We start from the raw sequence: 25240 nt of genomic DNA, 5'->3' as shown, positions 1-25240 counted from the left end.
ATGACTAAAGGTCTGCTCCTACTTAGCGGAATTGAAACAAAGCAAATCAAAACAAAACGTCTGTCGCCACTCATATCTAGTGGAATCGAACCAAAGTGTATTCAAGATTAAAGTGGATTGCATAATGGTTTTAGCATAGTTATGTGAAGAGGCGGAAAGAGAAAAAGTAAATATTCAAAACTAGAAAAGGAAATACTGGATTCATGATATTTTAACCAGATGTACACATGGGGAAACTTTTACTTTAAATCACTAAATTCTGAGAGACGAAACAAAATTTCGTTCTACAGTGCTTCCTTGGATTTTAATATTCATCTGATGTTTCTGTTACTTTATTTCACTTCTATCACTATCACAGGAATAGTTGTTACCCTAGTACTTTTGTGTTTTGTCACACAATAGCGGATAATTCTGAACAAAATGTATTAGTTTTTCTTCGTTTATATTATTGTATTTAATTTTCTGTATATATATTATTTCAGCAATAACTTTCAATAATCAAATTACACTACCAAAAATGGATATGGCTTATATGTTTTTTCACGAAGACTTCACAAGAACATACGTTCATACCCAAAAAAAGAAATTTTGTTCCGGCAGTGAAATAAAATATTCTAGCTCATAAATTCCATTTCTTTCGGTTCGATTTGACACACCACTTTCTGCTATCTTCCATTTAAATACATTGTGAGAAAAAATTGTTCAATTCGATTCTGGTAAGTAGGAGCAAGCTTTAAGATGTCTATTATGTCTGGGACTTTGGAACAATTTCATCTCTTTCCTAGTGCATATTTCGTAACAGAATTTCAATATTATAGAGTAATACAATCTAGTCGCTTTTTTTTTTGTTATTTTACGATGCTTTTTCAACTGATATGGTTACATAACATTTGAATGAGATGAAGGTGATAATGCCAGCGAAATGAGTCCAGCATTTGCTCTTAATGGGTTGAGGGGAAGACCTCGGAAAAACCTCAACCAGGTAACTTGTCCCAAAGAGGAACTGAACCCAGGCCCGCTCGTTTCACCATCAGGCATGCTAACTGTTACTCCACAGCGGTGGACCCAGTCATCTTAGTAACTCAAATGAGAAAAGGACTGGCATATGATGACTGCAATAATCTTGTTTACCTCTACAGGTTTCTTCTTGTAGGAACCAAAACCCTCTTGTCTCAGTTGCTCCAAAAGGGACGTCTTTCCAATGCCCTGGACACCCACGATCATCAGCTTCATGCGAGCATATGGCCGTGCATCCTCTAACACAGACTTGAGATATCCAATCACATCCATCGTCTTGTACTTCTTGGAGTCGATCATGGACTTCAGGGGCTCCTGAAGACTGCAACCACGTGTATTCAGGTTCCACAGACGCGACAGCAGTCCCATCTGAGGTGGCAGCTCGGAGATGTCTGTCAATAACACAAAGAATTATGCATATTTTTCATGACAGAATAATACACACACAAATGACAAAAAAGTTAGTTAAAAAGGTGTAATTAAGAGATACATATTTTATAAGAAAATTATTTATACATATTATGCTGCAAAATCTTCATGCTGAAATCCAAATGAATCAAAATATTTGTCTTGATACATTATTCTTTGTTGACGATCAAGTCATTATTGCTATCAGAAAACAATTTACATTGAGCTGTACATGAATTATAAAGAATTTCTTCAGGATTTAATATGCAAATTTCAATAGAGGAAACTTTTCTTTTATTGAAGGCGGGTACTTGACTCTACATCATTCACCTAATCAAGCCAGTTGTGTAGACATCTACTGACACTGATCAGGGTGCACCATAGGAGGTTGATCTATGCTACACCTGCGATGAGATGAGATAATGAAGATTTCTTGGGATGCCATAGGAGAACTGGAGCTTCCGGAGAAAACCCCTGTGTTACCTGGACCACAGGCTTCACCAACAAGAGTTATAAAACAGGGGTATGCCGGAAATCGAATAGAGGTTCACAGGATTATAAAGCCAGTGCTCTAGCCATTAGACCACAGTGACAGTTAAATTTAGAAAATTAAAATTATGCCTTTTTTAGGGAAAGATCCGGTTCCATGTAAAATTATTATAATTACAGTCAGTGCTTTTTTTCAGCCAGAACAGTCCAGAACGTGTTCCGGTAAACTTTTTGCCATTACAAATTCCAACGAGATGTATTTTATAAGCAAAATTGAAAATTAAAATTGCCGCCACTGCCGAGTCCAAGAGTTTACATTTTCTCATTATTATCGTTGGTGCAAAAGTAACTCATGCAATGTAGTGCTGCCATCTTCCGTTATTGATCCTGAAACTATAGCTCGAAATCGCAAAATTTCCGTTATGCTTAAAATCGATGAGCTCCGTTTGGAACTTATTGTAATGTAAGGTATGTAGGCCTAATATTTTTAAACCTACGTTTTTGTTGTATAATGTGATCGAGTGATAGAGTTCCGGTAAGCTTTTTTCCAGAAAAAAAGCACTGATTACAGTATATCATTACAATTATAATTATAATGATCATCATATGGCAATGAAGATAATAACAAAGATAACATGACAACAAAGGTTTTTGGTTTGACTTTTCCATTGCTGCTGGAAAAATATTATATAATTATATCTTGTGAAAGAGGCTATCTTACTCGTTTGTTTCTTCTCATCTCATTTTTTAAATTATTTTTTGCTTAGAACTACATTTTTCATACATATATACATACATAGTTTTCTGCCAAATTGCAGGTTTTTCACTGCAAGCCCAGCATTCTCCAATCTTTCCTATTTTCTGCCTTCCTCTTAGTCTCCATATATGATCCATATATCTTAATATCGTCAATCATCTGATATCTTCTTCTGCCCCGAACTCTTCTTCCATTCAACATTCCTTCCACTGTATTCTTCAATAGGCAGATTTTTCTCATCCAATGACCCAACCAATTCCTTTTTCTCTTCGTGATCAGTTTCAGCATCATTCTTTCTTCACCCACTCTTTCTAACATAGCTTCATTTCTTATTCTGTCTGTCCATTTCACATGGTCTATCATGAGGAGGTAATTTGGGAACTGAGAGTCATAAAAATGCAACCCTCTCCCTTGTTTTCCTTGCTTTCTCCTTATTCTTTTGTTACCCTTGTTCTCCTTATCTCCCTCTTGTTCTCCTTATCTCCCTCTTGTTCTCCTTATCTCCCTCTTGTTCTCCTTATTTCCCTCTTGTTCTCCTTATCTCACTCTTGTTCTCCTATTTCCATTGTTCTCCTCGTGATACCCCCAAATACCTTACTATAATAATACCGGACAGCTAGCAATTTTACGTGCGAACAACGCTGGTGCTGCTACCTAGGCGGCCAGTGTGGTGATACTCGTGAAACAAGCTGTAATCAACTGCAATGTATATTGTTGCTGGGGTAGTTAATAGTTTTATTAATTAGTGCTGTGTTAAAATGTCAGGGTGTATATTATGTGCTGTTTATAATTGCTACAAAATTACAGTATTACAAATTGCTCCAAATCATACTTTCGATTTCCGAGGGATCATAAAACGTGAGTCAACAACATTCTTTAGTAGGCTAATTCTTCCTTCTTTGTGTTGATAGAAAAACACAAATTAGCTTTTTTATCTAGATCTAATAAATGAATAGAAGTTAAAATGTATCGGAAATTTTAAGGTTTTATCAAATTAAGTTTTTTTGTTGTCCACATGGCTTTACTAATTATTACAAGCATCAGATTACTATCAATTTTATCTTTGCAGTTGTCAGCAATGCGTATATAAAGCATTATTGTAAATTCATTCCTAATATCAGAATTGATTTTGTCTCACTAAACCAAAGAAAAAATATGTAACAATTACTTACGGAAAGTAATATGAAGTATGCAATATTTCTCATAATATGCAGCTTTGTTATAAGATAATAATTTTACATTAAATATTATTCAACATTTCTTAAGTGTTTCATATATTATTCCACATTAGTAACTCACGTTTTAAACAATAGTCAGAATCCCGCTATGTTAATATTTGTATATGTGGAAGTAATTCCATCCTGCTTTGCTAGATGTCAGGTCCGCGATATTTCGCACTCATGCCAATGCTGCTAGTATACAGCTGTCCGGTATTATTATAGTAAGATATTTGGTACCCCTGTTCTCCTATTTCTCTTATTCTTTTTGTCTTCTCTTTTTTCTTCTAGTCTTTCTTTGTTTTCTTTGTATGCCCCTTGTTATTGTCTTCCTCTTGTTCTCATGTATTTCCCTTGGTTTTCCTTGTCTTCTCCGTTATTCTTGTATCCTCCTTGTTCTCCTCGTTTCATTTCTCGCACCACACATACATAGTTGTACGCAAAGATACGCAGCATAGTAAAGCTATGCACCTGTCGAATTTTTTTATTGTTCTTATTTTTACTTGAAGATGCTCTAATCCAAACTTCCCTTGAATAATCCATTATCATTTCTTCTCCCATTAAATATTATAGAATGAAGTAACTACTTCTACAGAATCTAAGGTGTATCATATACACGAACTAACCCAAGTTTCCGCTGATGTTGAGCACAGAAAGATTGTTGAGCTCGTGGATGTTGTGTGGAATCTCCCTTAGCTGATTGTTGCTGATGTCCAGCATGCTTAGGTTTGGAAACATGAGGCGACTTTTACTCTGCCCAGTGGGGGAACTCAGTACGTCCTGTGAAATACAGAGACAACATGAAATCCACTACAACCACAACACACATACACAATTCATCAAATCATCCCATACAACATAAATATGCAGCTTTCCGTACAAATGACACACAGATTAATTAATATACCAATGAACAATGATAACTACACTGAAGAATTAAACACAATAAAATATATAGCACAAGACAATGGATATAATCCTAGCATAATAGACACATTAATAAAAAAGGCAAAACAAAAACAGAACAAACCAACACAAACACCACGTAAGAATAAATACATAACATTAACATATCACAATACTAATACTCACAAAATTGCAACTTCATTCAAAAAAGTAAAATACAAGATAGCATACAACACAAATAACACAACACAGAAATATCTAAATAATCACATTAAACATTCAAATAAATATAATTTAACTGGAGTTTACAAACTAAAATGCAACAGTTGCCCACAATTTTACATAGAACAGACAGGAAGATCCTTTCACACAAGATATAATGAACATATTAAAGCTATAACCAAACCCTACATCACAACGAATTATGCAGACCACATTATCAACAATAATCATAACTACAATAATATAGAAACAGATATGGAAATTTTACACATCACACCAAAAAGTTCACAGTTAAACATTTTAGAACAATACGAAATATATAAACATACAATAACATACCCACAACATATACTTAACACACAATTACAGTTCAATACCCACACATTATTCGACGTCATGATACGTCATAACACACAAACAACCAGCCCCCACCATAACAGCTACATACCCCCACCCCTACAATCGACAAATGCACATCGCAGAATTCAAGAGCACCAGTAGTTCAAGAGACACTGATGAAGACGTAACATCACGTCGAAACGGGCCGTCTGTCGAAGGTATATACCTTTTTTAAAATTTTAACATTTTTTAACGTGTGACTAAGTAATTTTATGTTTTTAACAAACAAAGTGTTAACGTGAACTTTAATCAATGAAAGTAATCAGCTTTTTTCAGTTCAAGATCTTTTTTTTTATATATTTACAACACTTCCCTCAGTAGAGGGCTGGCACATGGACAAAGTGATAAAGACAAGTGAAAAATTTATAATAATATGGGTATGAGAAAGGTTTCATATAAAAACACAACACTAGCTTTTATGTACAAAAAATCTACAGAAAGTAACAAATTATGAAGAGTATGATTTTGTTTAACACAAAAATATTAAAATGTATAATTACTGCCAAAGAAATGGTTTCTTAAAGGTCGGTCACACGTCGCTACTTTTGCTGCGCAACTTTTGTACTGCAGCTGCAAAAGTTGCGTGTCGTGTTCACATGTAAGCCAAAAGTAGTGCACTGCACGCTACTTTTCGTGCTACACAACCAGAGTGCTGCAAAAGTTGCAACTGGAGGTTGCGAGTCTGTTCACACACAAGGCGCTACTTTTGGAGCCGCAGTCATGCTGCAGGTTTCCATCTCAGTGTTGACTTCTCAATATACATTTTGTGGTTATGTTCGCATTATTAAGAAACTCATGTGAAAGCTTCCTTATCTATTATTTGCTTTTCTGTCGTATTTAGTATTCAGAAACTGACATTATTTTTACTAAAAAGCTTTTAAAAACGCCTATATACTTAAATAATAACCAACAGCATATTCACGTAATCAATGTTGGCAACCCTCCTGTTTGGAACTACGCTAAAGAAAATAAAAAAAAATAATTATATCGTCAGCAATTATGCTCAGACTGTGTTGTGTATTTAATAACTGTTACAAATAATTTATTTTCATCACATCTAACATTAAAATATATCCAAACAATAAAAGTATCATTGGCACATTTGGGTGGTAACACTGGTTGCAACCGCAGCGAAAGTTTCAACAAAACCTATATCAAAAATGCTGCAGCTGCAACCCTGAGAACCCTGTTCACATGTCGCTACTTCTAAGCTGCGAGCAGTATGAAAAAGTAGCGGGCAGCAGGTTCGGCATCCGCTACTTTTCGAGTTGCACCGTTGTTCACACGTCGCAGTACGAGAGTTGCGCAGTTTTTTGTACTGCAGTGCTGCAAAAGTAGCGACGTATGACCGTACCTTAACATGGAACTAGACCACTTAAGCGCAGCAATTTCAATATCCACGAGATATGACGTACCCACACAGAAAAATGCATAAACAGAGGCAAACCTAGACAAAGACAGAAACACGATAAAAAAAACAGACAGAGACAAACACACAGAAACAGAGAGACTAACAGGAGCAGAGAGACAGAAAGTGGCAAACAGAGCCTGAGAGAAGCAGGGAGATGGACAATGACATTAGGAGAAAGGCACTCAAAAATACAGGAAGTTCCTATGCAGACTGGTCCCACTTCAACTTCTACCTAACAAAATCTTTTGGCGGGCAGTGAGTGGTCATATGCCAGAGTATGGACAGGTCAACTTACACTTATGCAGACCTTCCCACTCCACCCTCTAGTGCTTAGTTTCCTCAGGCAGGTGCTTCACGCTACCGTCATATAAGCTAATGGAACATGACTACCTGGAACCGGTCTACATAGGAATACTCTGCAGATAGAGACTGACGAACAGATAAAGAGCACAGAGATAGACAGATAACAATACAGGGACTGAAGTGGAACACTAGCAGACAGATACAGTAGATATGCAAATACTTTTCTCACCCATTCAGATTCCTCCTCCTCTGAGATAGAACTGGCACCATCATCATCAGTTGAGAGTTGGATTCGTGCCAGATTATTGTCAGCCAGGACCAGAGTGCGGAGATTGTCCAGTCGCAGGTGACGTCGGTGTGAGCACACAACATTCAAAATTGCACTACGCAGAGACCGTCTCCCTAAAAAAGTCAAAATTTACTAGTACATTAACGAGAAAGAGAGGGAGGAAGAGAGGGAGGGAGAGAGAGGTGTTACAGTCCCAAAAGTGTAGTCTACAACGAACATCACTGAAACATCGTTTGAGCAAAAGGTCTGTTCAGCAGATGTTTGAAGAGCTGGGTGGATTTGCATACCACATTCAAGTTGCTCAGCATTGAACAGAAAGGGATAAATGACCCCGATTACAGTATTGCAGCCGAATGCTGTCCATGATGTGTCAGGATGCACATTTCTTCTGCAACATATCGTTTTCAGATGAAAGCCATATTCACCTTGATGGCTACATCAACTGACAAACAACTCGTTTTTTAGAGTTTGAATGGCCTGATGTCGTTATACAGAAACCACTGCACAGTGCACGGGTTACGATTTGGTGCACTATTTCTGATCATGGAATACTGGGCCCTTATTTCGGCGAGGATGCTACACAGAATCCAAAATGGTAAACCAGGTACTCTACAGAGACCTCATTATTACCACATTCGTGCGGGATTTGGGCCATTTTTGTCGCACCAGAAACTTGCAGCAAGATGGAGCTACAGCCCACCCCCAGGGGAGTCACTTGCAACAACACTTCAGAGACCGTCTAATTTCTCGTGGAACTCCATTCCTGTACCCTTCCTGCTCCCTGGATCTCACGGCCCAGATGTCTATAGCAATCGTCCAGTTCAAAAGTGCGACAACTGAAAAATTGCCATTTTTAGTTATTTATACTACTGAAAGCCCCTTTCGGAGCTCTTTCCGATTCAATATTGAGATAAGCCATATTTACAACCAAAAAGAAAAAAACTAAATAAACTGCTTTAAAAGTAATTATAACTATGGACTTTATTAATTCATTATTAGTACATTTCGAAATCTATTAATAATGAACTGGAAGATTGTGATATACTCGTCTGAATACTGACTCATTTCTAATTGTCGTGATTATGAACCAGAAATCTGTTCCTTTGTAGGTGATTTACTCGTATTTGAAACTTTCAACTGAAGATATCTCAAAACTTGTTTTTTTGAGTTGTCGCACTTTTGAACCAGACGATCTATATATGGGGCATGTTGAAAGAATCAGTTTTCAAGACAGATGACCCACCTACAAATAGTCCCGAATTACACGAGAAGATAACGTCATTTTTTGTGTCCTTACAGCAACTTTTGTTCATCAACATGTTCTATAAGCTTCAGAAACATTATGAACAATGTGTAGCACGTGATGGTACACATTTTGAACACATACTGTACCAATGCAATTAAATAACATTTCAGTGTCGTTTGATTTGCAGCAGACTGTACAAAAACGAAAAACGATAGATACTGTAAAAACAGACTAATTTAAACGAACTTCTCACTTAGCAATAGCAGATAAAGAGTTAAATCATACCAACTATGCAGTTTATATAGTTTCATCTTCAGATAATTGTACATAATGTGAATTCTTTGCCCAGGTATTAATAATAATCCATTTTAAGAAAGGAATACCTGGCAATACAGGGAGTTTGCTGCCTGTCTTGCCTCCACAGTCCACAGGAGCATAACACGCTGTCAATGCCTGCTCCATGCTGTCGATCCCTTCCACTTGTGGCAGACTGGGCCAACAATAGATTTGATTGTGTGACAGATCCAGCTGCTTCAGGGAACTCGGGTATGATGTGATGTGACTCATGCTGCGGAGGCTGAAATAATTAACAATACCTAAAGAGTAAGCCTATTGTCAAATGCCTCCAAAATAGATTTATTTCCATACCTTCATTTATCATTACAATTTTTTTTTATTTAAATCTGTTACAATAATGTGACCAACTAAAAATGCGAAATTTGTGCATTTTGCAATATAAATATGAACAATATTTCTATGAGCGATTTTAACTCTGAATCACTCATTGGTTCGTTTATATTGGGTGGTAAGAGCAAACATGAGTATATAGTATATAGCCTACTGGACTTTTTTTAGTAAATACTCATGTTAGTAAAAATAAAAACATTTGAGTACCTACTCATTTTTTATTATATACTCATAACATGGAAGCATAGTAGAATATACTCAAGTGTCCATCTTGTACAGAATATATACTCATGATTGACAGGAATAAAAGCCAGTATATTCTCATTTTTATAAGTTAGTTCTCATATTATTCTGAGTATGATTTGTACCAGGCTCAATTCTGAGTATCTGTTGATGTGTGTTCAGTTTAAATTTAAATAAAAAAAAAATGGCAGAATTTATGAACGATGTAGTGCCTCATGGAAAAATACAGAAAAAGACGTGAACTTTGGAAGCCTTTAACCCTTCACAAAAGTGAATGTGGAATTGGTTAAACACGTATTTGTTATTCATAAAAAACATGACCTATAAAAATATGAATGGCTATCAAATTATAAGGTTAGATTGTATTGTGAAATATAATTAACAATTACAGTTTATTTTGTAAAATTTGAATTGCAAAATACAATTACTTGTAACTTTAAAATTATATATATATATATATATATATATATATATATATATATATATATATATATATAACTGCTCCATAATAAAAAATACAATTAGCATACCTGGAATTCTAGAAATGGATTGTAATCTCCATCCAACATCCCGCAATGACGATTTCCCAGCATTATTTTCTTGTTTTCTGTTTTATTAACGTCACTTATCTGATTCACTCTCTCTTTCATATTTATTCACTCATTCATTCTTTATTCATTTATATATATATATATATATATATATATCTTTATTTATTTATCTATCTATCTATTTACTTATTTATCCATTATCAAAATTTACTAAAAGCAAAAGACAAACCACTACAGCATGCCGATTGCATGTGAAAGTCTATAAAAAAACTAAGCATCATGGTGCGATGTGGACAAAGACGATAGGTAGCACAAGTATATACTAACTTTTAAATGATCAAAAAGGCTGTTGAGATGAGTATATATTCGCGTTAGGTAGAATGTCTTTATTCTTACGAAAATGAGTATGTTCTAATGGTTTTGAGTATATAGTCATAGGAAGTGCTCATACTCATAAGTACAAAGCTTGAGAAAGTACTTAAGTTTTATTCTTACTACCCATTACTAAAAACTTCAAAGCTAAATCATTGACTCTTCTCAACTGACCCTGGCAACAAGAGAAAGCACAAGTAGAATGTAGGGACAGCAATGAGGCAAGGGGAAGATAAGGAAATGAGAGGAACACAAGAATGAGAGGAGTACATGGAAAACAAGGAAATACAAGGAGAACAAAAGGAATACAAGGAGGAAGCATGGAGAACATGGGGAAAGCAAGGAGAACAAAAGGAAGACATGGAGAAAGCAAGGAGAACAAGAGGAATATAACCAGAACAAGGGGAATACAAGGAGAACATGGGGAAAGCAAAGAAGAGAAGGAAAATACAATAAGGTTCTGCAATGCCCTATTACCTGTTGTAGCTGAGGTTAAGCCTAGTCAGATTGACGGCAAGGCAGGGCAGTGCCACTGGCACACTGGTGAATTGGTTGTGGGCAAGGTTGAGGGCCGACAGCTGGGAGCAGTTGTCTTCGTTCTCGTCGTCATGGTGCAGGATTTGTTCAGTCACCTCCACACTGCGGCTCCAGATGTTGTGGTGCATGATGTCCAGCTGCCTGTTCATTATTGACAATGAATAAAAACAATGATTTTCTGATTCATTCGTATATTAAATTAACTATTCAACTAAATATTTATTCCTCTTTCTTGGTGACGTAATTTAACTCTTCAATCTACCATACTGATGTAATCCAGATATGTGAATTTAGTTTTTGTGAATGTTTTGCAATCAAGGACTTTGTCGCATTATTTCAGAATCATCTTGTATATACATTTGAGACTAAGTTTACTAAAGAATGTATGTACTGATTTTTTAAGGTCATAAGTTCTAATTTAAAAAAGAAGACGATCTACAAGATTCTCTAAGCTTTGCTCGAACTGTGATTCTAATTGTTCTTTTTTGTAATAAAGATTTTTCAATTCCTCACATTCGATCTAGAGTAGTTGTTGTTAAAAAGGGCAAGCGGTCTCATCTTTGGCTGTTGTGAATAAAAAAACATCCACATATATTCCTCCACGATCTTTGCACAGACGGATGCATCTTCAGATCCGTTTGCTCATTTTCCTTGGCATTTGTGGTGCCACAGTGAGCTATCAGATTTGGACTTAAAATGGCGCGAAGAAGCATGTAACTTGCTTCTTTGTCATTTCCCAAAGAGAGAAGGTAAAAAGGAAAGTTATTTTTTTCCAATGAATGTGCTATTTGTCGAAGTTATAAAGACCTGAACTTTTCTCTTTATTTTCCAAGGAGAATTCAGCACATTTTTATCAAGAAATTGAACAAAATCCACCACATGTTATGATTTGGGCAGAGGTAACAGATCAACTGCCTCTATCGTATTTTTTCGATGTCCAATGAATCAGACGACTTACTTCCATATGATTAACGAATGGTTGCTTCCTGAATTCCAGAGGAAAGACATACCTGACATTGTGTGGCTTCAGCAAAATGGCGCACCAGCTCATTTCGCCATGAGAATGAAAGTGCGTTTTATCTAGCTTTTCACAGATAGGTGGATTCATCGGTAATCAGAGAACTTTCCTTCATTTTTGACAAGATCATCACGAGACTCAAATCTCACCACACCAGACAATTCTCTTTGACGAATCATAAAGCAGGATATCTGTAAAAGGCACTACATTTCAAACGCCAAGAATGCTGTGAGCAATGCCTTCACAACTGTCACACTACAAATGCTACTGAAGATTAGCAAATAGACCTGAAGAGGCATTTGTCTGTGCAGAAGTCATGGAATAGTACATGTGGATGTTTCGGATTCGTAATAAGCAAATCAAATCATTTTAAATCTATATAGATGACAAGGGTATACGAATTTTTCGCCCACTTTATACAAGTGATGGTTAGCCGGTGAATAAACCGGTAACCTTAGACAATTCTTGTACAAGTAACACAAAGACCAATGCTATAGTAACTATAACATGACAATTCTTGCACAAAGTACTCACTGAACAGATTTGGCCTTCACAAAAGCTGCGTGGAGTGTATGGGCATCCAGTAGATTCTCTTCACTCGTCGAGTTGCCTTCATTGTCTGATGCAGTGGATATATCCACACTACCACTCAACTCCAACAGTGTGTCCCCTCCTCCATCTTGGTAGCTACTTCGACCAGACTCGGTTGATGAAGCTACGCTTATCGTGTCTTGTGACTCTTGCTGCAGGACAGAGAAATGTTTTTATTACGTTTAATCATTCAACTTTGTAACCATTAATGATTTATGGACAAGTGAGTTTTATCAGCTGTGTAAATTATTACAATTTTTTTTTCTAGGGCTCTTAATTTTGCCATTATTTGCCCTGAAGAGCATGACTCACAGATGTCACTAGTGCCGATAAACATAGACCAGTTAGTTCATCAGAGACTATCCAGAGTGTACCAGAGCGGTGGATTCACATTGTACCCCTAATGAATGATGATGATGATGATGATGATGATGATGATGATGATGATGATGATGATAATAATAATAATAATAATAATAATAATAATAATAATAATAATAATAATAATAATAATACAGTCAGAATCAATCAGAATTTGAACCGGACTCCCTGACTTACAAGTTCAAAATGCTAGCACTGAGAAATAGTGGCGGTTAGTTTAAACATTTTAAAAAGCTAAATATTTGGACGAAATTTATATTTTAAAGAAAATGAATAAGACAGTGAGCTGTACCTTAAAATTTTAAGCATTTATCGCCTTGATCATTTACGAAAATGTTGATATATTTTTAATAACAAAATACTATTTATTATATGAATCAGTCGGAGCTAAAAGGAACTAAGTCACTTTTCACAACTTTTCAGGAGAAGCAAAAAATATTCCGCTAATAACACAAATATTATATTTTTATGTTATAGAAGACAAAAGAATATTTAAAAGTCTTAGTTCCTTCTTCCACTGTTTGATGCGCATGACATCCGTTGTTCAAATTGTTGCATAACCCAAAACTTCATATTTTGACTTAGTTCCTTTTAGCTCCGACCGATTCATATGCTTTAACTATTATTTCAAATACAATAAAGCAGTGGTGTATTTCTAACCAAAAAATGTCCTGGCTCTGGGATTCCAGTAGTACTGATAATTGTCGTCTTCATCATAATCATCATCATCATCATCATCATCATCACGATCTCCGCAGGAATACTTATGGATTGTCAGGAGTTAGAATCTGTCTTGTTAGGTTTGCAGAGTAGACCTCATTATGAAACTGTTTAAATATGAATAAAATATGACTTTTTATAAAGTCAAAATATGACGATAATATGAAAATAAGTGCTCTGGTGCTGTCTGGCCTTCAAAAATAGTACCCTGGTGCCATCAGGCCTGTAATACATCCTTGCATTAAAGACTCTCATTACTCTACTGCGTATTGTTAGCCAAAAAATTGAAACTTTCAGTTCCAAGTGAAATTTGTAGTGGATAAAGACAGTGTACATGGTAGAATTTTATGGGGTAGGTACTCCCGATTCCCCCACTGATATTTCAGTTTTCATTAATAATAATAATAATAATAATAATAATAATAATAATAATAATAATAATAATAATAATAATAATATCATCATCATCATCATCATCAACATGATGTGCTATGTAGTTTATTTCCCATGGTGCACCCAGAGCAATGCCTACAGTGCATTCATAGACTGGGTCACTAAGGTGATGCAAAGTTAAGTACACAACATTGGAGGCATGACACTCCATTGAATCTAAGATACCAGGAAAAACACAGAAATACGGTATAATACTAAGTAGGTTAAAAGCTGTTTCAATTTTCGATATAGATCTCAATCATGCACCAACTAAAAACAAGATGTTGAAAAAACTCGAACACTAGAATATTGGGTTAAATGCTCCCAAATGAAACTACTGGAGAGAACAAAATTCAAACATTCAAAAAGAAATATTGACAGCAGGATGTTGATGTTGTTGCCTAGTCAACTGTTCAAAGACAGGTTTGAACCTCATGACACCAATAAAGCATCACTCATGAGGCAACTAAGCCAGGAGATAATGGGTAGAGTGGCCAGTTCCTTTTTCCCCTCACTGCATACATTGCGAACCAGTAATATCTTACACTAATCAGACTTGCAATGCATATAAACAATTGCCCTTCCTCTGACACATATCGTCAAGTGAGATGTCTGCCTGATAATAGACGTACATATCAGTTAGAACTTCAATCAGAGATAGATGTTGAGATTATTATGACGATATACCTCTGGAGGATTAGAAGGAAGTTCTTTCAGAAGGTTGAACGCAGCATTCAGTTCCTTCAGTTTGGGTGACTTCCACATGTTGTACGGTAATATCTGCAACTTGTTGTTGGATACATCCAGCGTTACAAGGGATGGCAACCTGAAGATGTCCTCACAGATTTGTTCCAGTCGATTGTCCTATGAGAAACACATTCAGCATTAGGTTCAGAGATTCTATACAATGTAAGGCTAACATTTGTAAACTTAACTTAACTGAACACGTTTCAGATAAATAGCAATAGACGACGTAAAAGAGGTGACACTCGAAAAGAAACCACAGAAAAACAAGAGGTGAGGAAAGAAATAATATGTTAACATGTAATCACAATTTCAGATATACTCGTACAAACATAGATGACCAAGACCAAAATGATGAGAATTTACAGTGATCTAATATTTAAATGTATGACAACTTAATTTGCTAAATATAACATGCCAGTATACAATACATTTTTATCACAATAAAATGTTCATCATCAACAGGAAAAAAGGGGGGGGGGGTAGGGTTCCTTAGTACTACCCCATAAAATTTTTGTTTTTCAATAAAACCGATAATATTTTGTTTTAAAACTTGAAATGATAGAGATTAAAATAATTAACACAAAATGTTTATTTTACATTCTCTCATTTTAAAACGCTTCATTTGCACTAAACGCGAAATTTACACAATTACATTTCTTGGAATACTTAATTTTAACTTATTAAATATTTAATTTAAATTAACTTATCCCTTGAAATTACTTAGACTTAATTAAAACTATAAAAATGATTTAAAATAATTTCATTCTTTTGAAGTAAAAAAAAAAAAATCTATAAATTTATATAAAATATGTAATTTTAAATAACTTATTAATTTAAATAATTTTATTTGAAAACCAGTGTCAGACATTTGTATATTGTGTATTAATAATTACATACACTCTACAAATTTTAATGGTTTGAGGAAGAGGGAAGAGGAGGAGAAGAATCAGACAACGAAAAGACACATTTTATTATGTATAACATCATCCGCCTATTTATAAGGTGAATGAACAGTATCGAATTTATATTTTACATCAAATAGGCCTACTTGAGTTACGATAATGCAATTAAGAATAAAATTGTAGGTACCTGAAGATAAACTTCTTCCAACACAGGGGCAGTATAGCCCAGTCTATCAGGCATGGCTGACACTCGTCCAGTCTTTTGTCTTCTCGTTGGTGAAATAAGAACAGTGCGATCACCAGATGGTGGTAATTTCTCTATTTTGTTCTGAGCCACATTCAGATACCTAAAGCAGAAGCGGAACATACAATGTTACGTTAAGTAAACAAATTCTTCTCAGTTTATTACAAGATGTTTTACAATTACAAAGGTTCCATGTATTCAAATATAATATTCCAGTGAGAAGAATAGAGCTAGAAAGAGAAAAATCTATTCCACAGTGAAACAAAATTGCAACAGGATTTCCAATTGTCTAGTCTCGTAAATTGAGACAACTCATCCTGCCTAAGTTTTTCCGTGGTTTTTCTAAGGTGCTAAGACAGGGATACAGAACTGGCGAGAGAGGGGCGGAAAGCATGGGGAAAGCGTTGGTTCCTGTCCACAGTCCACCGGCGTTGAATGACGTATCTGTGGCCCGTACAAAATCACAGAAGACAGACACTGAACACAAATCCCCTCCCCTACAAAGTCAATGACGCAGGGCTGGAAGGAAAGGATGAGTAACGTAACACCACAATTGTCGCCCAGTTCTCCAAGCCTGCGCTAAGATAAATGTCTGTATGAGCCCTAAAAGAAATGGGCCACGGACATACAACCCTTTCCCCATAAAGATTCTGGTATTTTTCCAAACATAAATTTTCACATAGATGCCCTGGCTTAGCTTTCACAAATTACTCTGTTACATGAGCGAATTTATTCTACTCCTACTTGCACTGCACATTTCAATGTACCTTTCGACTTACAACTTACAGCGTCTCTTCTTCCGATCCTGCAATCAGCTTCTCCACCGCCTACCACCCTCCCAGCCAATATGTGGTAGCTATTAGGTTGCGTCCATTTTCGGCATTTTCCCCTTCAAAATTTTCTGGAGCTCTTTCAGTGAAATAGCCTACACCCCACCTCTGGTTACTAGCAACAGGCATCTATAATGAACACCGATCAAAATACCCTCTTTTCTCGTGAAAAACAACAACTGAATAGACTACAGTGGACTTTATGTTGTCATCAACAGCTGGATACATTAAGGAGATTGAATGATTCAGTGAAACAGCGAAACTCGGAGTGAGACAAGTGACCATCAGGCTTGGAGCTCATATATTCAGTTTTTCTCAGTCCCAAACACTCTTGCAAGGAAGCGTTTTCGCGTACTTTTTTAAAGTTTCTCCTCCCATTTTCACCCTCTCATTCATTCATTCATTCATTCATTCATTCATTCATTCATTCATTCATTCATTTAGCGGCCACATATAATAACCCTCATAAGATCTGAGGATTGTCAAATCAAAATTTGCTTAGTTCATTCACGAATGAAGTTCACTTTGATATGGTTTTCCCATATTCTGATAGTACTGAATCTATCAATGCTGTTGGTTTGCCTTAACAACTGCTTCTTCCGTATCTACTTGATCCTCAAAATATGCCATCTGGTTAAAAAACATTGGTTAATTATAGTTTGCTCTCTTCTGTACAGTATTTTATTAAGAACTAAGTGCATTTTGATTCAGTGCTCATCATCTAAGTGGCATGAAACTCCGAACTCGTATGCAAAGACTTTGCCACTTAACTGGTGTACTACCACTGAGTATCACAGAAGCAATATGGTTTATTCAGTCATTTATTTATTTACGTAATTTAATTCAATTTACCAGTGGCTCAGTGTTAGGAGCGCTGGAATTACAGCAAGGGGACCTGGGTTCAAATATCGCTCTACCATGAATTTATAACTTGTGTTGGGCAAGCCCAGAGTCCAGGCAACACAAGGGTTCTTCCTGGGTACCCCACTTCTCCTGTGACATCCCAACAATTCACCAACATCATTCATTACGAATGTAATGTGGACCCACCACCTGTGATACACTCTGATAGTCTTTCTCAGCTCTAGCGACATCTACGAGCCTGCTTCTAGAGTCGGGACGAATAACAGCAAGTTAAGGCCCTGCGACTGGACAAAAAGGAATCTACCATATTTATTTATGTCTGCTGTGAACGGTAACTCATGCTTGTTTCCCTTTTTCCTAATATGCACGTAGGTGTTACTTTCTTTACCTGAGGCTCGGAAGCTGGAATATGATGGGTGGCAACCAGGTGAGGGAATTCTTGGACAGATCTATCCTCGTTATAGCATACAGCACGATGTCCTGGTTCCGGGGATTCAATTTCAGTTTTGGGTTCACGTTCAGTGCTGCATCTACCTGGAGAAACATATATAAGGTACAGGTGGAGGCTAAAACAGGTACAATCTAATCCAAACACCAAGATTAATATAACAGACAAATTTATAATAATACAGAACACCTCTCCATACCAGTAACTACAATATATGACGAATTGAGGACCGTTTTTGCAAAACTTGCAAAATTGAGATTTTGGTGGATTCGTTAACATAAAGCAGACCACTACACGATGTTAAGGTTATCTTAGTAAAATTGAATTATTTCTCTTCATAGTAGTGTGTCAAAGTGTGATGGTTGCATCTATAACCTATTTGTCTCCATTCAGTCTTTTGTCTCTCCTGAAAAATTTAGTTTTTTCAGTTAGCAAGTTTTGCAAAAATGGTTCTCAATTCTAATAATGTGTCATATACATAGTTATGAAATAATTAATACATTACGGAAAAAGAAATATAACAAAATAAATTAAATGGAAGACTGAGTCAATGAAGTGATGGGGGGGGGGGGGGAGCGAAGGCTAATTGGGATTTCCCAGTCTCTGATTGGATCAAAAACTCTGATAAAATTGATATTGAACCCTTGCGGTGAATTTCGGTTATGTCCGGAGGGTCTAATTAGTCAAATCCGCCCTTCTCACCTCCATACAGGGGCCTCCTGGAATCTTTTAAGATGCGGAGAGAGAGAGAGAGAGAGAGAGAGAGAGAGAGAGAGAGAATGATCTGTGAAAAGCAATGGGAAGCTACCGCATTTACCTTTCCCAAGAAAAATTGCAAACATATCACGAAAAGGAAAAGGAATTAAGGAATTGGTGGGTCACTGGCTGAGAAGAAACTGCCTCCTGAAGGAATGGCGAATGGGAGAAGTATTCGGGGCAGAAGAAGGTATCAGATGATAGACGACATTAAGATATATGGATCATACGCAGACGACATTAAGACATATAGATCATATGCAGAGATTAAGAAGGCAGAAAATAGGAAAGATTGGAGAATGTTGGGGTTGCAGTGAAAGACCTGCCATTGAGGAGAACACTATGAATGAATGAAGTGATAAATGAATAAATTCATCACTATAGTTCAAGTGATAGCATTTCTAACTAAAAATCCAGTTACTGAATAGGTATACTTCCCTACACAGGAAAAAGGTTCGCTTTTTTCCATAGTAATTACTATTTTAACGTGAATAATTATGTGCTTGACATTTAAGAAATCTGGTCACACTTTCTGTTATACAGTAACATCATTAACTTAGCAGCAGGTTTTGGATGACTGAAGTAATTATGTGCTTAAAAGAAAGTAGCTTCGAATCCAGCCAGCCATAATTAAGTCATAAAGAGGAGCAAATGAATGTGACATCATAATGAATTCACTATTATCTGTACACAAATGGGGGTGATTACATAATGCGGGGAGTATGAAGACAAAAATAATAAATTCATTTAACATAACTCGAAAGTACTTAACTGTGGTATTTAAATTCCAAATTAATCCAATTTTCTATAATGATGTCATATTATTCATTACTATTTCAAACAAATCATTGGCGTCATATTGATGTATGAATCGTTTCGATTAGCAATTGCACTGTCATCTCGAAACTAGGCCTATTGGAATGAGGAAGCGATTTTGAAGTAGTTGATAGGAATGTTCCACTTTGTTAAATTTAAATGCAGGGACAGAAATGAAAAGAAATATCAAATTTTTATTTCAAATCCCAGACATCTTTACAATCCCAACTATGCTAACAATAACAATTATGAAAAACAAAAACATGTTACTTTTAAAGTATGAGTGAATGTGTAAGAAATGAACGAAAGAATAAATTAGATTTTATTACAATGGAACAAACTATGTAACAAACTGGTACTGACCAGCCACTGCTTGCGCACTTGAGAGAGGTCACACTGCTGGTTATGCCAGTTTATCATTACGGAGGTATTGGGAAACAGCGAGCTGTACGTGAGACTGGAAAGTCCCAGCTGCGGCAGGGCAGGGAGACCCTCTTCAGTCATTGCCGACTTGTTCAGCTTGTACTCTGGATCTGGGTAAGCCTGCAACACACAATGTTACAACAATATTCACAAGAATTCAAAGTTAAAATAATGTCACTGTTCTGCACAATTAAGACAAAAGCAGGGGGAAGAAAGGAGGCATTATGAGAGGGCATCTATGTTCATTGATATTAAATTTTGTGTGTTCCCAATATCTAACAAAACTCAGTTCTGCGACTTCAAGTCTTTCTGAAATTTTACAACAATGCCAGAATGTTGTTGTTGTTGTTTTCTAATGCCAGGCGTTTGACAATAAAGTCATTAATGCCAGAATATGTTTTCTATTAAGTATACGAGTATCAGAAAATTGCTTATTTATGCGGATGACGTGAATATGTTAGGAGAAAATCCACAAACGATTAAGGAAAACACGGGAATTTTACTTGAAGCAAGTAAGGAGATAGGTTTGGAAGTAAATCCCGAAAAAACAAAGTATATGATTATGTCTCGTGACCACAGCATAGTACGAAATTAAAATATAAAAATTGGAAATTTATCCTTTGAAGAGGTGGAAAAATTCAAATACCTTGGAGCAACAGTAACAAATATAAATGGCACTCGAGAGCACATTAAATGCAGAATAAATATGGGAAATGCCTGTTATTATTCGGTTGAGAAGCTTTTATCATCCAGTCTGCTCTCGAAAAAGCCGAAAGTTGGAATTTATAAAACAGTTATACTACCGGTTGTTCTGTATGGTTGCGAAACTTGGACTCTCACCTTGAGAGAGGAACAGAAGTTAAGAGTGTTCGAGAATAAGGTGCTTAGGAAAATATTCGGGGTTAAAAGGAATGAAGTTACAGGAGAACAGAGAAAGTTACAAAACGCAAAACTGCATGCATTGTATTCTTCATCTAACATAATTACTTATTTACTTACAAATGACTTTTAAGAAATCAAGAGGTTCATTGCTGCCCTCAGATAAGTCCGCCATCAGTCCCTAATCTGAGCAAGATTAATCCAATCCCTACAATCATATCCCACCTCTCTCAAATCTATTTTAATATTATCCTCCCATCTACGCCTTGGCCTCCTCAAATCCCTTATACTGGGGTTTCGTAACAAGCTGTTTTTTTTACGGTGATGGGTTGTTAACCCTTCACCTAATCCCCAAGCTGCAGGACCACCCTTTATCAGTTATCTGCAACTGCTTATTCAATATATACGCAGCTACCTTCCATATCTGGAAGTCATCTCCTCTATCCACAACCTGAGGTCGCGTCATGTTGTGGTGATCCTAACATAATTAGAAATATTAAATCCAGATGTCTGAGATGGGCAGAGCATGTAGCACGTATGGGTGAATCTTCTTGTTGTTTTCTAATGCCAGGCGTTTGACAAAGTCATTTGACCTCTTGCACTCAAATATTTTTCAAAGATATTATCATGGCCAGCCACTGAAGCACAGATTTTGAGGTGTTCCAAATCCATTTCTTGGTTTGAGTTGCACAGTGGGCAGTTAGGGGACTGATATATTCCAATTCTATGCAGGTGTATGGGTGAATCTAGAAATACATACAGAGTGTTACTGCGACCTGAAAGATCTATTGCGCATCCACATCATAATATCCTATCAGTCCTATAGTTTGATGTTAACTGGCAACATCAGTTTATTATACACTATTAGTAACATGGGTGAATTTTCACCCAACACAAAAATTAAGATTTTTATAATGCTGCATTTGACTTTCATATATTAAACATACTTGAAACATAACACAGCATAGCTCAACACAAAATAATTTGAAATTTAGCATAAATTGACAATATTGTTAGAAGTAATGAAGGTTTTCTTGCACCATAGAATTAAAAAAAATCCAGTGTATATTTTATAATTAAGAGAAAAATGTCACGCTTTTTATTTTCTATGGTGTGCAATTCTTGCAGGTTATTTCTCTATGATCTCCACGCACGAAATTCTCACAAACACTACACTTCACGGCAAACTTTTTGTCACTCTTTTTGCAGAGTTTGCAACGTCCCTGTCGTGGTCCTGTTTCAGATGATTTCTGTTCTTTCAGTGAGCTAACCGGTAAAGAATCGTTTTCACTCAATATGGATTCTATCTTCACTCTAAGATCATTAGGAAGATTCCTGATTGTCACTCTCTCTTGCATAAATTTCGTTCACAAATCAAGACCAAGCTTATGAAGAAATTCCAGTCTGTTGGGTGTCTTTCCTCCACGGGCTGCGCATGCGTAAGCCCAAACAATAAATGCATTGATTCCTGCTGCATTCAGTAATCCGTAAAATACTGCTACTGGCCAGCATCTTGTACGTCTACTGCAGGAATAGTTCTTGCACGTTTGATCAAACGAGCCGACCCCTCCTTTAGTTTCATTATAAAATTCAATAGCTTCTGGTTTCCTTGTTTGTTCAGACACTCTTGGTGTGTAATGCATGGTCGAGGCTACTAATACAATTTTACCTTTCTTTGGTGAAAATGATATCAATTGTTGATTAGTATTGCAGTCGAAGAGAAACATTGCTGTATTTGCTGGTAGTCCTTTGGTCTGAAGAGCTTCCGGAGGAATCTCCTTTTTTGTTTCTTCGTACAGTACCAACCACAGTTATACCATGAGCCAACATCTCCGACAAGAGGGGGAAAGATGTAAACCAATTGTCAGTAGTTATATTGGAATTGGTGCCATAAATTGGTTTTGCTAATTCCTTCACCAAGTACTGTGCTAAAGGTTCAGGCCCGTTGTAAGTTTATTTTCCTATGTAAGGTATTCCTGTGACTAGGTATTTAGAATGAGAGTCACACATGAACACAAGTTTGAGGCCGTATTTTTCCGGTTTATTGCAGATGTACATACGGAATTTGCAGCGACCTCTGAATCCCAGAAGCTGTTCGTCAATAGTACATTCTGTTGATGGCTTGTAATATTCTTGACAGTGAACGAAAAATTTATTCCATAGTCCCCGAATATATGTAAAAGGATCTGCAGCCTTTCTGGCTTCTCTGGTCTGCTTGTCATCGAATCTCAGGCAATTTGTTATAAATCGAAATCTCTTTAGTGACATAACTGAAACATAAATTGGACTACCCAATGTACCCCACAGAAATTCGGCACTCATATGATTATCTTTTCTGGCCCCACTGATATAAAGTAGACCTATGTATGCCTCTAATTCTCGCAAAGTGATATCTCCAGTATACCTCTACTCAGACAAGTAGTTCAGTCTCTGGGAAGCTATCTCTTTGTTGGTGTGATGAACAATATCTTGCAACATATCCTCATCAAAAAAAAAGACGCCGACTGTCTTCGGGACTTTTTACCTTTCGAGCATCACCTTTTGGCCCGGGTATGGTTGTTCTACATATATTTCGAGAAGGTACCTTTTGTCTTTCAGGATGTTTGGATGTCCACTCTTTACCATTTTTCCCTTTTAGGACTGACTTCTTCGGAATGATGATATTATTGTCCTTACATTCAAACCAGCAATTTTCTGGTTTTCTGCGCTTTTCAGGACTGCAACACCATCTGCACTAACACTGCTGTCGTCATTATTTTCTGGGGTAAAATCACTTTCATTGTCACTACCGCACTCAATAATATCATCTACTACATCATCTTATTCACAAATATCGTCCTTCACACTCCCCTCTCCATCAAATGCGTCATCTTCATCATCATCATCTTCATTCATTATTATCTTCTCTACCTCGCCGGAAGTACATTTCTTACCGTCAATAATAATAAACTCCGTGTTCATCAAACGAACGCAGAAGAGAATTGCAATTCGTCTGACACATGTACTAAGAAGTTGAATAAATTACTAATCTACACTAATGGTAACATGGGTGAAAACTCACCCAGGTCTGCTTTGTAGAGCTATACTACAGCAAATAAAAATATTTCAAATACATTTCAACAATGGTTAAGAAGCTACTTGAGAAAGATACATAGCAAGAGAGCCAACAGTCTAGACAGGTTTACCAATGCACGGGAGAGAAATAAAATTTCTCAAAGGTGAATTTTCACCCATGTTACCATTTAAGGGTTAATGAACTGAATCAAATCACGGACTGGGACAGTTGATAGCTCATCAAGCTTTAGAAACTGTTTTCCAAAGATGACAGCTCTTTGATGGGCAGTTCATAGCAGTCGCACAATAGATGAGCTACAGACTCATCTCCCTGTGAACGACGAGCACAGGATGAGTTGAAGATGCTAGAATAGGTATCAACCTAATCTTTGATAGACGACAATAAATACTATTTTTCTTAGAACTGAAAGCATTATAGCACTGTATTTATCAAGAATCAGACTAATTTTCATATTAACTTTCTCCTCTTGAAATTACTCTAAGAATAAATTCAGTAAGTGCTAGTGTAATTTCGTGAACCCACTCCGCATATTTCAGCAGGAAGACTCACCTTGATGGACAGCAGTTTGGCTGTCAGGATGTCGTCTCTGTTGCGTGTGGTGACTCGAAGAGCTTTGCAGTCATCGTCACGTGCAGAGTGACGCAGCAGCAGGTCAGCCATGCCGATATCTCGGTTCCTACAGGCTTCTACCAGGGCTGTTGAGCCAGAGGAGGCACCAGAGTCATCGGAGTCTGACACCATCTGCAGTCAACAGAAATGTTCCTAGTCAGGTGATATCTAGTACAAGGAAAAATTCACTGCAAGGGTTAAATCAGGGGCGGTTTTTCGGGTGAAGCTCATGAAGCGGCACTTCACCTGTTTACTAAGCGTAACTTCACTTATTTACAAGTATTTTAATATTTCTATTTTATTTCACTTCAATTTTGTCTTTTACGTTCTGCGTTGTGATATGTTCTGCATTTAGGTATTCTGCATTATGGAACACCAGTGCATAGTCTTGCCGCAGACTGGGGAAGGGTGACAACTGCAGCTATATTCCTCTTTCAGAGGTAGAGCTTC

The 25240-nt window shown here is 36.6% G+C and overlaps 1 protein-coding gene across 2 annotated transcripts in view; it reads right to left on the bottom strand.

The window, feature by feature from the left end:
• Lrrk (Leucine-rich repeat kinase) overlaps window positions 1-25240 on the bottom strand; it is a 283300-nt gene that overhangs the window by 80592 nt on the left and 177468 nt on the right. For both annotated transcript variants that reach the window (XM_069824217.1, XM_069824218.1), the window contains exons 10-20: window positions 24731-24922; window positions 20167-20346; window positions 18172-18317; window positions 16033-16192; window positions 14884-15060; window positions 12607-12815; window positions 10995-11195; window positions 9048-9241; window positions 7359-7531; window positions 4515-4668; window positions 1132-1409 (exon numbers count right to left, since the gene is read on the bottom strand). In XM_069824217.1, coding sequence (XP_069680318.1) covers window positions 1132-1409; window positions 4515-4668; window positions 7359-7531; window positions 9048-9241; window positions 10995-11195; window positions 12607-12815; window positions 14884-15060; window positions 16033-16192; window positions 18172-18317; window positions 20167-20346; window positions 24731-24922 — 2064 coding nt within the window. The remainder of the gene's footprint in view (window positions 1-1131; window positions 1410-4514; window positions 4669-7358; window positions 7532-9047; window positions 9242-10994; window positions 11196-12606; window positions 12816-14883; window positions 15061-16032; window positions 16193-18171; window positions 18318-20166; window positions 20347-24730; window positions 24923-25240) is intronic.

Source organism: Periplaneta americana, chromosome 4 (genome assembly GCF_040183065.1).
Source record: "Periplaneta americana isolate PAMFEO1 chromosome 4, P.americana_PAMFEO1_priV1, whole genome shotgun sequence".
In the NCBI taxonomy this organism is placed as follows: Eukaryota; Metazoa; Arthropoda; class Insecta; order Blattodea; family Blattidae; genus Periplaneta; species Periplaneta americana.
Note: the sequence above shows the minus strand (reverse complement) of the source record. Positions and strands in the feature narration are given on the sequence as shown.